The 17,967-nt window shown below is 40.6% G+C and overlaps 1 protein-coding gene across 5 annotated transcripts in view; it reads right to left on the bottom strand.

The window, feature by feature from the left end:
- Positions 1 to 10,023: 10,023 nt before the first annotated feature.
- The window catches only part of LOC124265820 (golgin subfamily A member 2-like), a 34,773-nt gene continuing 26,829 nt past the window's right edge, over positions 10,024 to 17,967 (bottom strand). For 3 of the 5 annotated variants that reach the window (XM_046700653.1, XM_046700654.1, XM_046700657.1), the window contains 7 exons: positions 15,272 to 15,400; positions 14,813 to 14,951; positions 14,466 to 14,542; positions 13,184 to 13,286; positions 12,610 to 12,716; positions 12,251 to 12,455; positions 10,024 to 11,559 (listed from right to left, as the gene is read on the bottom strand). In XM_046700653.1, the coding sequence (XP_046556609.1) occupies positions 11,195 to 11,559; positions 12,251 to 12,455; positions 12,610 to 12,716; positions 13,184 to 13,286; positions 14,466 to 14,542; positions 14,813 to 14,951; positions 15,272 to 15,400 (1,125 nt within the window). In that variant the 3' untranslated portion in view covers positions 10,024 to 11,194. The remainder of the gene's footprint in view (positions 11,560 to 12,250; positions 12,456 to 12,609; positions 12,717 to 13,183; positions 13,287 to 14,465; positions 14,543 to 14,812; positions 14,952 to 15,271; positions 15,401 to 17,967) is intronic. The other 2 variants (XM_046700655.1, XM_046700656.1) reach the window with 1 other exon arrangement.

Here is a 17,967-nt window from a genome sequence, read left to right as displayed (position 1 = left end):
TTGGCGACGACTGAACTCAAGTGGAAACATAACGATCACAGATGAACCTTGAGTTCACCTGTTTTGTTCAGGCGGATGTATCTAGGTCGAGGTGAGCGTTTCGTCGACAACAAGCTCGTTTCAGAAAGAGATCGCAGTTTAACCCAAAATCAAGGAGATCGTAACTCTTAACCTTTAACACTGATTTACGATCATCGCTGAGTTCGCTTTGTGGAACAGGAGCCACACTCCTTGAACATCACTTTGGTGGTTGGGTATCAGCAGTCGTTTGATTGTGATTGAGGTACCCCACCGTTAACGTTCAGTCTTATAGTGATGAGACATTCAGCGTGTTGCCACCACCTTCCGAAATAAACGTATCCGTGAGTAACGTATCAAGACAACTGCAGAACATGTGACATATATTGTCAGACATTATCCGGTGCAGAATGACATGAATGCTGTGCATAGCCTGATGGTCTCCTATTCCTCTCCCAACAGTGCATGCATCAGAACAAAATGTCTGGACGTCTGCCACGATAGCCAGTGAGTGAGTGAGTTTGATTTTCCTCCGCTTTTACCAAAATTCCAGCAACATAGACACCAGCAATGGGCTTTAAACATTGTACCTATGTGGGGAAGCGAATAATTTAACCCTCTCCCAACAGTGAATGCATCAGAACAAAATTTCTCGACGTCTGCCACGATAGCCAGTGAGTGAGTGAGTTTGATTTTCCTCCGCTTTTACCAAAATTCCAGCAACATAGACACCAGAAATGGGCTTTAAACATTGTACCTATGTGGGGCAGCGAATAATTTAACCCTGTCCCAACAGTGAATGCATCAGAACAAAATGTCTGGACGTCTGCCACGATAGCCAGTGAGTGAGTGAGTTTGATTTCCCCCCGCTTTTACCAAAATTCCAGCAACATAGACACCAGAAATGGGCTTTAAACATTGTACCTATGTGGGGAAGCGAATAATTTAACCCTCTCCCAACAGTGAATGCATCAGAACAAAATGTCTGGACGTCTGCCACGATAGCCAGTGAGTGAGTGAGTTTGATTTTCCCCCGCTTTTACCAAAATTCCAGCAACATAGACACCAGAAATGGGCTTTAAACATTGTACCTATGTGGGGAAGCGAATAATTTAACCCTCTCCCAACAGTGCATGCATCAGAACAAAATGTCTGGACGTCTGCCACGATAGCCAGTGAGTGAGTGAGTTTGATTTTCCCCCGCTTTTACCAAAATTCCAGCAACATAGACACCAGAAATGGGCTTTAAACACTGTACCTATGTGGGGAAGCAAATAATTTAACCACCACAAGCACTAGAACATCCCCAAGACATCAGGTGAAGAATTGGGATCCAGGTCATTACACAGGTTCAATCTGTTTTAGTTGTCTGGTGGCATGCAACCAAGATGTTTAGCTGGCATTCAAGCTAAAGGTACACACTCCGAGTACTTTCACCACACCGCATAACATGTTCAATCAGTTTAATTTCTTTTGTAAATCCGAAAATGGTAGTTCCATCCTTTTGATAAGTAGGTTTTCATAGATGTAGTAAAAAAAGCATATGATGATAAGTTTAGTTGCTGACTATGTCAGGATTATGAGGATAAAGAAACCCCCTTAAGCTTGATCTTAAAACATGATTTCTCACACAACCACTACCAAACTGAGTTGGGGCCACAGTAGGCAGTATTGTAGCAATATAATGGACAAGACTCAGGTCACACAACACAGAGGAGATCTGCCAGGGAGAAGTCGAGAAACTGCCCTTCTCAGACAACATGCACATCTCACATTGCTGCCACCAAGTCTGCCTTAGTCTGCCAATCTTCATTCCAAAAAGCATGTGGTACTGGAATCTTATTGTACCAACCATTCACCAAAAGGAGTACGTGATATTAATAGTTAAATACCGTTCTGTCAAACTTTGAAGTGTCAAACTTACAGATCTCTTGAAGTAAAAGCTTCGTCCCTTTGTACTTTTTCAATATTCATCATGTTTCAGTTCTGTCGAAACTTTGATAACTTGAATAATTACTGATAATTATTTACATAGGTCTCTTCAACTCACGACACAAAACTGTGTCTCAACAGTCTTGAACATACAACAAACAGCGAAGTTAAGATGATGTATCTGGAAATATATTTGACATAATATATTACATAACAATATAAATATGCATCCATTATTTCATTCTTTAGTACATATTCCCAACCTTGCATGCATAAATAAATAAAATACATAATAACCAGTGTCAGCAATACTGATCCAGGTTTGGAACTAAAAATGAGCAATGAATTTGTACAAAACACTGACAGAAATGAAACAGTCCACATGGAGAGCAGCAATTTTAAGTCTGAACACTGTTACGTGGAAATACATGTACCTTATATCAGTTGATAAAGGAACAAGCGAAGAGGTTATAACAAGTGTCTTAAAGCCCACAATAACACATCTTTTCCACAAATGCAGTTTAAGGAATTTAACAGTCAGTGGGTTGCTGGTTTTATCAGCTACCGGTATATCACAGCAAGTCTGATTAAAGTGGGAGGAAGGACCAAGTGACACAGGATTTAGTTGTTTACCACGATGGTGAAACCCAAGGTCTGGGTACCAACGTTGGTGAAACCCAAGGTCTGGGTACCAACGTTGGTGAAACCCAAGGTCTGGGTACCAACGTTGGTGAAACCCAAGGCCTGGGTACCAACGATGGTGAAACCCAAGGTCTGGGTACCAACGTTGGTGAAACCCAAGGCCTGGGTACCAACGTTGGTGAACCAAGGTCTGGGTACCAACGTTGGTGAAACCCAAAGCCTGGGTACTAACGTTGGTGAAGAAACCCAAGGTCTGGGGCGTACCAACGTTGGTGAAAACCTAAGGCCTGGGTACCAACGTTGGTGAAACCCAAGGTCTGGGTACTAGCAAACCCAGAAACATGATGGAGCCCAGCTGGGATATCGGCACTGATCACTGGGTCACCCTCAAGGAAGACTGACTGACTGAGTTTGGTTTTACGCCGCTTTTAGCAATATTCCAGCAACATCACGGCGGGGGACACCAGAAATGGGCTTCACACATTGTACCCATGTGGGGATTCGAACCCGGGTCTTCGGCGTGATGAGCCAACGCTTTAACCATTAGGCTACCCCACCGCACCCCTCAAGGAAGAAGCCCAACAGTGTTCATTTACCATAAATTATGAATGCAACTACTGGAGGAATAAAAGTAATGTGATATTGAATAAGAGTAACTCAGGCCTGATTCAAACTAGCCCATAATGCCCAAATAAAGTCCATGTTGATATTTACGGACAAATCTTCCACTCGACAGGCTGATGAACCATATAACCTGCATGCTTGAACTGGATGTCTGAAATACCTGGTGACGCAGCACCAAAACAGTGACATCTCTACATCAATGCAATCACATCAATATTTCATCAGACTGTTATGTCATGTTTTAAAATGTCAGCATTACAATATTATCCAAAGGTTTGACAGGTATGAAAATATATGTTAAGACAAAAGGCAGTTTGAGACAGAAGTAACTACAAATTTACTGGTTAATTCACAGAAAAACATTTCCATTATGTTTACTTCAAACATCTGATAGCAATGGTGGTTGTTTCATGGAAACAATACACTTCAGCCCAACAGCCAACATTTGGAATAACTCCTTGTATTCATATGTGCATTCAAATTAGAAAATAATTGAAATGTGACGAAATGACCAAAATAGTGTGTACATGAGATGAACCTGTGCAAATCTATTGCACAGCCCTACGTTTTAAAACAAACAAAATTACTGTGGGACCTTTTTTGTTGAATTCAAAATGAGTGAGTATGGTTTAATGTTGCTTTTAGCAATATAATGGTGGGGACACAATGAATTATGGGCTTCACACATTGTATCCATATTATGTTCAGAAAAAACGTTTTAACATTGACATAACGAGAAAATGACTAAATGCATGTTTTATCAACCACACTTTAACCTTGCTTGCATGGTGTTTAATTTAATCATGGACAGAAGAATATATGACCATTTGTGAGAATCAGGGGAAAAGTGATGCGCAATAAAGTGCTGAGGTGGAGGATGTGCCAAATGAGAACAAGTTCAGGACAAACTGATTAACAAGCCATTACCTGTACCCTGCACTGCCTTCAAGCATGTAGACTCGGGCTTTACCTTCACAAAGAAGATACCACTGTGGAACTAAAAACAAAACCCATGAAAACATCCCTTTCACCACTACTACACCAGCAAAACAAAAGAAACATCCCAAAATAAAACAAACTTCAAGCCACGATCACACATTGGTCAGGGGAAAAAATTTGGCATACTGAACACAAAATATCGAAAGTGCCAAATTTCACCCACTTGAAGAAACTACCTTTCATATACTTTAGAATGTTTTTGGCATGAGTACAAGTGATTGAGTGAGTGAGTGAGTGAGTGAGTGGATACTTAAACTGCATTATACCATTACTGCTGGCAGAATGACATGAAGATTATTTGTAAGACAGATAATCAATATTTAGTTGATGGTTTATCATCATCATCATCATCATCAAAACACGAAAGGAACAGTGCTGTCAGCTAAGATGAATATGAACAAGAAGCTTAGTACATTGCAAAGGGGTTTGAAAAGCACTATTGGTACATCTTATTTATTGAAATTGAGAATCACATTCTCGGGAAGAGATCAAATATGAGGATAGGTAACTGTAGGTTAGTGAATGTAGTGATACTTGTGTAAGTAAGCATGTATACAGCATACAGTGGCTGCCATGTGGTCACACTTGGCTAATACTCTGCTCCAACCAACATTTCGGAACCATAGCATCCATTATGTCTTCAAGTAAAGAATTCCTCTCCTTCACAGGGTCATTTTCAATTTTTCACAGAAGTTGTCTTATGCAGCAGCAGCAAACTGAACGGTTTGTGGAAACATATCTACAATTTTGTTTAGATTCCAGTTCTAGTGGGCTTTCTTATGCAGTCCGACTAACAAAGAAAAATGACTACAAACACAAAATAATCTACAGATCACAGACGAGTGGAGTTCCTCTCCAACAGGCTCCATTATCAGCTCACAGCCTTTCACTCAAGCAGCAGTATTCAATACTGTGTGCTGGGCCCAGCAGCACCAGATCAACCTCACACTACAATACACTCACACACTGTAGGCCAGCCCATGTAGTGGAACCTGGGGGCACAACAGAGGCATTGAGTGTTAGGGTGTTGTCCTCCTAGCTGCAGCTTCTCCCTGTGCTATACCATGCACTGTCTTAGTAACTCCCTTCTACCCTTGAGGTGCTGATTTGGGGAGGGGTTTGGATGCCTGTGGGGATGGGGGTTGGGGATGACAGAATGTCAAGTAGGTTAGGATGGAAGCATTCACAAGACCTCTCAGTGGGGGATATAGATCTGGTGACTATTTGATCACACCAAAACCTAATGTTTAGGTGAAGATGAAATTTCAGCATGATACAATTACCAAAGTAGACATTTCAACTCCAAAGTGTACAATGTACATCAAAGAATCAGATTTCAACAGATCTGGTTCAGACTTTAACAACAGCATCACAGAAGTGTCAGCAATGATATTTGACTTTAAGAAACTACCATCCCACAAAACATTGTAGTGTCATCTACTACATGCGGCAAAAGACATGAAAAGCAGCTCTGTCAGCATGGATACACTGTCACCATGTTCTCAACAAATGGCTGTTTAATCTGTGATCAAACTGAAAAAAGAAAAACCAAGTTGGCTACAATGAGATTATGAATCAGTAACCATGTTTACACCCTACTGGCTGTTATCCATACTATGTCTTGCTGGTTGCCATGGCAGTGCTCAACATTAGGAGCTGTGGAATAATGGTGTGTTGTATAGAAAACCTTAACATCAGGATTGACACTGCATCACTTCAGAAACATAAGAGATGACAGAAAGGATCCCTATTGCAAAATTAGTCACAGATGAGCTGACACGATCATACTTACAGACTGAACAATTAAAGAAAATATGTTGTTTCAGGCATTTCTACATCCCACAGAGACTGTGCAACTGCAAGTCATGATGGCAGAACACAGATGCACTGATACAGTGAGGTGTTGGGTAAATGCAACTTTGAACATTTCTCAGTGATATAAGGACGTATCCACGTAATGGGTCAGGAACTGATGCAGCTCTGAGACACCACAGGTGTTGCAACAAAGCAAGAACTGTATAAAGGCTAGATTAGAATTACAACGAACGATTGTGGCATGCCAGTGGGATGCAACTGCACAATGAACTGCATCATCAGATGAACCATCTTCTTTGAATGAGTGAGTGAGTGAGTGTGAGTGAGTGAGTTTAGTTTTACGCTGCTCTAAAGCAATATTCCAGCTATATGGCGGCAGTCTGTAAATAATCGAGTCTGGACCAGACAATCCAGTGATCAACAGCATGAACATCAATCTGCGCAATTGGGAACTGACGGCATGTAATCAACCAAGTCCAGTGAGCCTGACCACCCGATCCCGTTAGTCGCCTCTTACGACAAGCAGTCGCCTTTTGTGGCAAGAAGCATGGGTTGCTGGAGACCTATTCTACCCCGGATCTCTTTGAGATGACAGCAACAACATCCCTTCTTGTTCATGACAGCACATGAAGAATGCATAAGATTTTTGCACAGGTTACACTGTAACTAGATGGTAGATGAACAATGACATAATTGCTTGCAACCCTGACCACCAAGTACTGTGGAGATACATGGACAACAGCTTCTGAATACATCCATCATAGGACAAAATGTTCAAGTTCTTCCAAATGAGAAAGTAGGTATTTGATTTCTAGACGTTGCATCTACACTGAGAATCATTCTGTGAAGATCGAGTTAAAGAAAACAATAATAAGTTATGATTTTTTGGAAGAAGTGTCTCATTCATAGCTATCTGAAGATGTAAAATCAACTGACACCTGATACAGAAGTCTGTCGAAATGATTTGTATTTGTGGCCTAAAAGTATCCTTCAAAATAACAACTTCTTGTCTAAAATGGACAGTTCAAGGACAATAACAACTTCAAAGCAATTACATTTTAAGCCATGAGCCCTCCCAAGAAGCAAATCTATGACACACCCAATATTTTTATGACATATAATTGTGTCCCTAACTTGACAAGGACGAGAGAACAGGGCAGTCAGAGGATCATACTTCAGAATGATGTCACTCCAAGCAGGGTCACGGACAGAGGCAACCAGGGCAAACTGTAACTTTACTCTAAAGTCATCCGTCAAACATCTTCACTGAGCTAAAAGTCTGCATCAGTACATTCTGTTTTTTTAAAACCCAGACACTGCTAGTAAGTAGTAACATATTTACAACATGTTGTATTGCAGTATATATTACACCACGATTATTCAGATTTAATAACAAGACTTTCTAATACTCAGTCCATCCTAAATCCGAAGATCACCACCACACACATTCACATGCTGCTCCTCAGACCATTCCCAGAGATTCCTGTAGTCTGGTCCGACACTCGGACAACTGAGAGATGGTCAGTTTGTTGAATCAAGGCATGGTTATTGAGTCTGCTCCTCACAAACAAAGCAGGTAGTTTAGTGTAGCGTGGGTTTCCAGCATACCCCAACCCAGTCGTCGAGTGTCTATACAATATCATTCAGTTTATGTACATATCTACATAGATTGTACATCTGTTAAACTAATATGGATTGGCCCTTGGCAGAACTTCTTGCATGGTGGTAGGAAGTTCCTTTCCGTGAAAGCAGCCTTCTCCACCAAATTGGAATGGCCGATTTCTGACAGATCACACATTGGTCAGGGGAAAAAATTTGGCATACTGAACACAAAATATCGAAAGTGCCAAATTTCACCTAATTTGAAGAAACTACCTTTCATATACTTTAGAATGTTTTTGGCATGAGTACAAGTGATTGAGTGAGTGAGTGAGTGAGTGAGTGGATACTTAAACTGCATTATACCATTACTGCTGGCAGAATGACATGAAGATTATTTGTAAGACAGATAATCAATATTTAGTTGATGGTTTATCATCATCATCATCATCATCATCATCAAAACACGAAAGGAACAGTGCTGTCAGCTAAGATGAATATGAACAAGAAGCTTAGTACATTGCAAAGGGGTTTGAAAAGCACTATTGGTACATCTTATTTATTGAAATTGAGAATCACATTCTCAGGGAAGAGATCAAATATGGGGATAGGTAACTGTAGGTTAGTGAATGTAGTGATACTTGTGTAAGTAAGCATGTATACAGCATACAGTGGCTGCCATGTGGTCACACTTGGCTAATACTCTGCTCCAACCAACATTTCGGAACCATAGCATCCATTATGTCTTCAAGTAAAGAATTCCTCTCCTTCACAGGGTCATTTTCAGTTTTTCACAGAAGTTGTCTTATGCAGCAGCAGCAAACTGAACGGTTTGTGGAAACATATCTACAATTTTGTTTAGATTCCAGTTCTAGTGGGCTTTCTTATGCAGTCCGACTAACAAAGAAAATGACTACAAACACAAAATAATCTACAGATCACAGACGAGGAGTTCCTCTCCAACAGGCTCCATTATCAGCTCACAGCCTTCACTCAAGCAGCAGTATTCAATACTGTGTGCTGGGCCCAGCAGCACAAGATCAACCTCACACTACAATACACTCACACACACTGTAGGCCAGCCCATGTAGTGGAACCTGGGGGGCACAACAGAGGCATTGAGTGTTAGGGTGTTGTCCTCCTAGCTGCAGCTTCCCCTGTGCTATACCATGCACTGTCTTAGTAACTCCCTTCTACCCTTGAGGTGCTGATTTGGGGAGGGGTTTGGATGCCTGTGGGGATGGGGGTTGGGGATGACAGATGTCAAGTAGGTTAGGATGGAAGTATTCACAAGACCTCTCAGTGGGGGAGATAGATCTGGTGACTATTTGATGACACCAAAACTAATGTTTAGGTGAAGATGAAATTTCAGCATGATACAATTACCAAAGTGGACATTTCAACTCCAAGTGTACAATGTACATCAAAGAATCAGATTTCAACAGATCTGGTTCAGACTTTAACAACAGCATCACAGAAGTGTCAGCAATGATATTTGACTTTAAGAAACTACCATCCCCACAAAACATTGTAGTGTCATCTACTACATGCGGCAACAAGACATGAAAAGCAGCTCTGTCAGCATGGATACACTGTCACCATGTTCTCAACAAATGGCTGTTTAATCTGTGATCAAACTGAAAAAGAAAACCAAGTTGGCCACAATGAGATTATGAATCAGTAACCATGTTTACACCCTACTGGCTGTTATCCATACCATGTCTTGCTGGTTGCCATGGCAGTGCTCAACATTAAGAGCTGTGGAATAATGGTGTTTTGTATAGAAAACCTTAACATCAGGGTTGACACTGCATCACTTCAGAAACATAAGAGATGACAGAAAGGATCCCTATTGCAAAATTAGTCACAGATGAGCTGACACGATCATCCTTACAGACTGAACAATTAAAGGAAAATATGTTGTTTCAGGCATTTCTACATCCCACAGAGACTGTGCAACTGCAAGTCATGATGACAGAACACAGATGCACTGATACAGTGAGGTATTGGGTAAATGCAACTTTGAACATTTCTCAGTGATATAAGGATGTATCCACGTAATGGGTCAGGAACTGATGCAGCTCTGAGACACCACAGGTGTTGCAACAAAGCAAGAACTGTATAAAGGCTAAATTAGAATTACAACGAACGATTGTGGCATGCCAGTGGGATGCAACTGCACAATGAACTGCATCATCACATGAACCATCTTCTTTGAATGAGTGAGGAGTGAGTGAGTGAGTGAGTTTAGTTTTACGCTGCTCTCAGCAATATTCCAGCTATATGGCGGCAGTCTGTAAATAATCGAGTCTGGACCAGACAATCCAGTGATCAACAGCATGAACATCAATCTGCGCAATTGGGAACTGACGGCATGTGTCAACCAAGTCAGTGAGCCTGACCACCCGATCCCGTTAGTCGCCTCTTACGACAAGCATAGTCGCCTTTTGTGGCAAGCATGGGTTGCTGGAGACCTATTCTACCCCGGATCTCTTTGAATGACAGCAACAACATCCCCTTCTTGTTCATGACAGCACATGAAGAATGTACAAGGTGCACAGGTTACACTGTAACTAGATGGTAGATGAACAATGACATAATTGCTTGCAACCCTGACCACCAAGTACTGTGGAGATACATGGACAACAGCTTCTGAATACATCCATCATAGGACAAAATGTTCAAGTTCTTCCAAATGAGAAAGTAGGTATTTGATTTCTAGACGTTGCATCTACACTGAGAATCATTCTGTGAAGATCGAGTTAAGAAAACAATAATAAGTTATGATTTTTGGAAGAAGTGTCTCATTCATAGCTATCTGAAGATGTAAAATCAACTGACACCTGATACAGAAGTCTGTCGAAATGATTTGTATTTGTGGCCTAAAAGTATCCTTCAAAATAACAACTTCTTGTCTAAAATGGACAGTTCAAGGACAATAACAACTTCAAAGCAATTACATTTTAAGCCATGAGCCCTCCCAAGCAAATCTATGACACACCCAATATTTTATGACATATAATTGTGTCCCTAACTTGACAAGGACGAGAGAACAGGGCAGTCAGAGGATCATACTTCAGAATGATGTCACTCCAAGCAGGGTCACGGACAGAGGCAACCAGGGCAAAACTGTAACTTTACTCGCAAGTCATCCGTCAAACATCTTCACTGAGCTAAAAGTCTGCATCAGTACATTCTGTTTTTAAACAGACACTCCTAGTAGTAACATATTTACAACATGTTGTATTGCAGTATATTACACACGATTATTCAGATTTAATAACAAGACTTCTAATACTCAGTCCATCCTAAATCCGGAAGATCACCACCACACACATTCACATGCTGCTCCTCAGACCATTCCCAGAGATTCCTGTAGTCTGGTCCGACACTCGGACAACGCTGAGATGGTCAGTTTGTTAGTCAAGGCATGGTTATTGAGTCTGCTCCTCACAAACAAAGCAGGTAGTTTAGTGGCGTGGGTTTCCAGCATACCCCAACCCAGTCGTCGTGTCTATACAATATCATTCAGTTTATGTACATATCTACATAGATTGTACATCTGTTAAACAATATGGATTGGCCCTTGGCAGAACTTGCATGGTAGGAAGTTCCTTTCCGTGAAAGGCGCCTTCTCCACCAAATTGGAATGGCCGATTTCTGACAGTAAATGAAGAATTCGGTGTGCGGTTTGGTCCTCCTCAGGAAGAGTTCGATGCATATGTTTGGTGACATGTGCATGATGTTCCTCATGAATATTCATGTCTGTGTTCTCTGCGGATAGTGATTGGTCGGGGGATGGAGTATCAGTTAACATTGGTTGGTTGATTTCTTCAGTGGGTGTGACCGAGTCGGTGTCATGGGTTCCACCCACTATGGGTTCCACTTCACTCTCACTGTCGCTCTCTGAACTTGTGTAGTCGGGCCACTCTAACAGAAAGAACAGAAAAATGATGAAAATGAAGTCTATACAACTGCCTATAACCATAGCCATTTCTCATGCCAGTGAACATCTTTTCATTTCTAATGAGAATAGTTAATTCTTATCCAAACATTAACACCAAAATCCACATAAAATGATACAAAACCACTAATTTCAACTCCAAGCAAATAAGTTTCTGGCACAAACTGATGCTGCAACACTCAAGTACTCCTTGAAGTCATGGCATTCTCATGAAGACAGAAAATTAAGACAGAATCAAATGATTTGTCTGTATAATACCGCACTCTGCGATAATCCACCTATTGCTGCCTGGACAGTTTATCTGGTGACTGATATCATGAGCATCGATCTATGAAATCGGAACATGACATGCATCAACCAAGCCAGTGAGCCCAACCTGTTTGTCTCCTCTAATGACAAGTATGGATTGCTGAAGATCAGTTAGAATCTGGATCTTCACACTTCAGAATCAAATGAAACCTAGCGATGTAGATCTTTTCAATATCAAAGCTTCAAATACAGGGGATAAGCAAAGGTTTGCAGTATAAAAAGTTTAGATTTAGTATAAAAAATAATTGTAGTCCATTTTAACTGCAATTGCAATACTCTTGATACGGAGTAAGGTAAACATCCAAGAACAGCTTATTAACTTATTAACTTTTAAGACCCCCAGCTTACCATAGTTATTGTCGACGCCATTCGTCATCGCACTCCTATGATGATGGTGATGTTTGTGGCCCTGTTTGTGTGAAATGGAGGAGTTGAGATGCTGCTCGAGGTCGGAGTTGTCGGCGGGTCGCGAGGCCTCCTCGGTGTAGCTGTGCAGCATGTTCCTCTCCCCCAGAAGCTGCATCACCAAGGCCTGGAGCTGGCCGAGCTTACCCTGCAATACAGGTCAGATGTATACAGTCAAATACATCCATGAGCTGGTCCAGCAATACATGTACCAAACATACAGTCAAATACATGCTCAGTGGCCTCTGCTGATTTTCCCATCCATGGTGCTCCAGTAAAGTCAACCTGTGAATAACTCATACCTGCATCTCCTCTCTGTCCCTGGCCAGCTGGGTGATGTAATCATTCTTTTGATGTTCCCGCTGCTGGAGCAGTGCCCTCTGGTGGTGGTACAGGGAGATGTATTCGCCTACAAACACAGAACATCACTGAGCTCACAGCAGACAAGCACCTTCTGGAGGCCAAATACTGAAGCAGTATATCTACATTCTCCACAAAGTGTTTTCCTCACAATAGCTGAAATTTTCATTACATACATTGTACTTAGCCATTGTTCTCACAGCTTATTATTACACACTTACAACGTCTATCAATGATGACACCTATTAAATGTACACATGAGTGAGTGAGTGAGTGAGTGAAGATTTACATGATTTACGTACTTTCATGTGTTCCCTTATTCGTTTCCATGAGTATATATGGTTCTTATACATAGATGAATCGATGAGTGTTTTAGTATTTATCTTTCAATGCAAAGGACTGTCAAGTTTGTCCTTGCAACATATCCCGATATTAAGGCCCTTCAACAAGTGAACCTGTTCTAGCAGTACAACAAACTGTCTGCACTGTTCATCTGAGGGGTGCATGTATGCTCACCTATAGTGTCCGTCTCCCCTTGTAGCTGAGTCACCATGTGCTCCAACATGTCTGCCTTGTCCGTCAACTCCGCCTTGTCTCTCATCACACGAGAATACTTATCCTGAAACACCACAAATACACTTTCAACTATCCGAACAAACCATCAGTAGCTTCTCATTCTAGAAAACATAATTTGTTGCAGAAAGATGTTTTGGTTCAGAGAAATATCCTGGAGATACAAATCCATGTGTACAATATGCATCAGAGTGAGTGAGTGAGTATGGTTTACGCCGCTTATAGCAACATTCCATCAACATCACGGCAGGGGACACCAGAAATGGGCTTCACACATGTACCCATGTGGGGAATCGAGCCCGGGCCTTCAGCGTGACGAGCGAACACTATAACCACTAGGCTACCCCCACCGCCCAATATGCATCAGATGATAGACTGGATGACCCTTTAAAGTACTATACAACACCAGAATTAAAATGATTAAAGGCCTCGGACTTGGATGGTTCTGGTTGTTTTCAAACTATTCTTGAAACATTTGTAGAGAGTGATGTAAAATTTTCAGATCACTCAACATTCAATTCTCAAAACAAAACAACCATAGACTGCATAACCAAGCAGACGACCAAAGCATTCAACTAAAAAAAAAGCATCAATCATGTTTTACAAAGTGGCAAAACTGGAGCAACGCTTGTGTGTTTTTCTTTGGGATGAGATACAATATATTTATTGCCAGTGAGATTGGACTGACTGACTGACTGAGTTTTGGTTTTACGCCGCTTTTAGCAATATTTCAGCAACATCACGGCTGGGGACTTCAGAAATGGGCTTCACACATTGTACCCCCAGTGAGATTGGAATGCCAGCTAGTGTTTATCACAGCCTTGATGACAATATAAAAGCCTTGGTCATATGACACCAATCATGTTCCAGAAACAATTCTCAAAATGATGGCCGTCCTGATCAGCTACAGTGGGATTACTGGAGCAGAGAGTTCTCTCATGGAATAAGGCACGCTATACGAAGAAAGCTGGGGTGTTCTTGGCTATTGTTTGCAAACAATACTTCAGAACAGTTGACATGCTGGCCCTTTAACCCCTGTAGTGTGCTCCGGACTAAGCTGTCATTGACTGCCAAGGCTTGACTTTTCTCAGCAAAACTATGCTACTTCACTGAGCATACATATATATTGAGTTGATATCATTCATTGGGATTTTGCTATGTTCTTTGGCAAATTAATACAATACAACGTACACTGATATGTAGGATTTTTATGTTTAATCATCACCTGAATCATCTCCAGAGCTGTCTTCAACTGGTCATAATCTGCTCTTGTGATGATGTCGTTTTCAAAATTCATTTGAGCTGAAAATGAGAAGTAAGGTATCATATCAATATTTATTTAAATTTATTAAAAATATATATTAAAATTACTCTGCTCTACTGAAGTGAGCAATAAACTTAAAGTAACAAAAACAAACATTCGAATAACTAGAATTCTCCAAATCTGACCTATCACACCTGTTACTTTTAGTAGTTGACATTTATATGTCAACCGGTAAAACTGTGGTGAACGAGAAACTCCTACAATTGAGCAATCTTAAAACAAATATTTCACATCGAAGCAGGCCTCACTTTTCCTAAGAATCTCCTCCTGTAGATCGGCGACCTTGATCCCGAGGCTGTCCGGAAGGTCCCTCTGTTCTCGGAGGTTATCCACAAGCTGACTTCGCTCACTCTCCAGTTGGTGGATGGTTGACTGTAGAGACCCCATCTGGAACAGAAGAAAGAACAGCTGCATTCCCCTGTGTCAAATTAGTCAAGTGAGAGAATGTTATTAAATGCCACAGTCACAATTATTCCCATTAATGCAGAGTGCTAGGCTGGGACCAACAAGTACTATATTTTAACATCTCTTGGTATGACGCGGCCAGGGATCGAACCCACGAGCTTCTGTTCTCCGGGCAGACGCTTTAACCACTACACCACAGTGGCGGTTCCATGCCACCAGCTCACTGCTCCTAACTTTTCAGTTATCAACTAGCAGGCTTTTACAAGGTGAAGGATGGTGCTCAGAAAAACAAGGAAACTAACCAGACTGTCTCTCTTGGATTCATTTTCTGGGTCATCAATGGAATGTTCAGAGTTGGCCTTGACCTCAGTGGCCTTGATGAGCATGGCACGGAGTTCACGGTTCTGTGTTGTCAAGGCATCCATCATGTCCTGGGAAAGAAAGAGACATTTATAGTCAGCAAGGATTGACATCTGCACATTTCAAGCCACCTTGTGCATAAAAGACCTAAAACATAGCTTTTGCACCAGCCATTGCAAATATGCACATAATGGGTTCAACTTTCTTATAACTTAGGGACTGTTCATAATTTATGGCTGGGGTGGTGGTGATGATTTTTATGGAGAAGCATGTACAATGTGAATGACCCCCCCTAAAATTTATGTACAAAATAAGTGAACACTCTCCCCCCCCCCCATCCCCAATAAAAAATAAAAAATAAAATAAAATAAAATAAAATAAATAAAATAAATAAATAAAAATAATAAAAAATAAAATAAAATAAAATAAAATAAAATAAAAAAAAAATAAAAAATAAAATCATGTACAAAATAAGTGACCCCCCTTGCATGTCATGTACAAAATCAATGACCCCCTCCCTTTCCCATAATTTCTAAGCATAATTTTAAACATATTATGTACAAAATTGCTGATCCCCTCCCCTAGTATGTGTGTACAAAATTGCTGACCCCCAGCTCCCCAGAAGAAAATGGGTGACACACCCCCACCCACCCCACATACACCAAAAAAAAATCATCACCCCCTAGCCATAAATTAGGAACGGTCCCTAAGGTCAAACTCACTCCAAGGTCAACTCTCTAGAAATATTAATATCAATCATGCTGCCACACTGAAACTGTTTCACACTCAACTATTGTTGATCGAGGCATGAACCCTCATACTAAGAGAATTTATCATGATATGTGTTGAAGTTGGTCAAGATCAGCTGTGAGGTTCAGTGGAAAGGTGTTCATTTAGCAGTTTTGTAAGTTCATACAATAAGAAGAAGGCCCAAAGTGATGTATTATGCCAGCATTTAACACTCTGGTGAACTGAATGAGGGCAGTTTGGTACTGACAAACCAAGAATACTAATAAAGGCAATTTGTGATCATATGATTCTTGAAGCCCTGTAAGATGCAACTCTGTACATCTATATATCAATTTGTGGCACCCCAGACGACACACACAAGCCCTGAAGTCTGTAGAGATATCCGCCATGATGTACACCATTATGACATAAGTCTACACTGTCACAACCAAACACTGGTCACCCATCAAAACCAGTGACCACACTTGGCAACCATTGCATCCATCTGATGAACTTTATAAGCATGGCAGCTTTAGTTCTCAGTGTGAGAATTACATCTTACACTTCATGACAATGAGATTATGAAGATAATGTATCACAGTTAGTATGGTTGGTGTTAAGAATGCCTCAGTATATACACTTTAAAAACATAACTGACCCACAAAGCCAGCTGAGTCAGCAGAATAAATCATGAATCAGTGAGTGAGTGAGTGAGTTTGGTTTTACACCGCACTCAGCAATATTCCAGCTATATGGCGGCGGTCTGTAAACAATCGAGTCTGGACCAGACAATCCAGGGATGAACAGCATGAACATCAATCTACCCAATTGTCATGAATCAGCAGTGAGATGTTTCCCATGTCTTACTAAACGTAAAAACTGATAAGAAAACATCATAATGTTGACACCAGAAGCACTAAATATAGACTAAAGAAAGCCTCATATCTGGAGAATCTTCCATCAGGTCTTTTGATGTGTAAGACATCAAAAAGGGTAATTGATAAATGTCCAAAACTCTAGAATGTGAGTAGTTTTCAACTTTTTTTTAATATATCTGATGCCTAAGGACACTCTGGTGAGATTATATTTATCATCTAAAATCATTCTTTAATCTTCTTTACTTTAAAATAAACATTAATAAACAGTGTCTTCAGTGGCAGAGAACAGCAATGTCATGGCAACCTAGGAGGTCACAATGACCTGCAAAGTATTGTAGTGTAATTTCATTCCAGCAATAACTCTTATGAGATATCACATGATCTCACCCCAGTAATATCTCATATAAAAGCCAGGTTCATATGATACATGGCAAAGAAGACCACTAAAAATTTTCCAAGTTTCAAATGTAAAATAGAAAATGTGTGCAAGAACACAGAAAACTAACTCCACAAAAAACATGTCCAATGATCACAAAATTATCTGCCTGGGAAGAGCCATGGTCAAGAACTGATGCCCTGGAATACCCCTCACTGCTATGTCAGTGTTTCCTTAAATGTGCCAGTATAGTTTGTCAAAATAGTGATACACACACAAATAGTGAAAGGAACTTTAATCAATTAATTATAAGCTGGGTATGATTATCATGATAGTCTAGGTGTACTGCATGTTCACACTGTGAAAAGCTTCAAAACATGTTATGAATTAATAGGCACACTTTCTACTCTGGAAGCTGTAGAAATTGTTAAAGCTGTAGGTGATGCTACATTCCATGGAATGCAGAAAGACTGAACACACAGCTCTACAATAGAAGTGCAAAATATATAGGTCAGATACCATAGGAAGGACACTCGTTTCGTATGTAATGAGACCGAGTGTGGTATTTTATTTATTACCCATGTCTTACATGCATTAAATTGACAAAATAGCGTATTTTTGTTATGTTTTTGGTTTCAAACCGAAACCGGTTTCA

This window comes from Haliotis rubra, unplaced genomic scaffold, assembly GCF_003918875.1.
Source record: "Haliotis rubra isolate DU_JTF1 unplaced genomic scaffold, ASM391887v1 Scf998, whole genome shotgun sequence".
Lineage (NCBI taxonomy): Eukaryota > Metazoa > Mollusca > Gastropoda > Lepetellida > Haliotidae > Haliotis > Haliotis rubra.
Note: the sequence above shows the minus strand (reverse complement) of the source record. Positions and strands in the feature narration are given on the sequence as shown.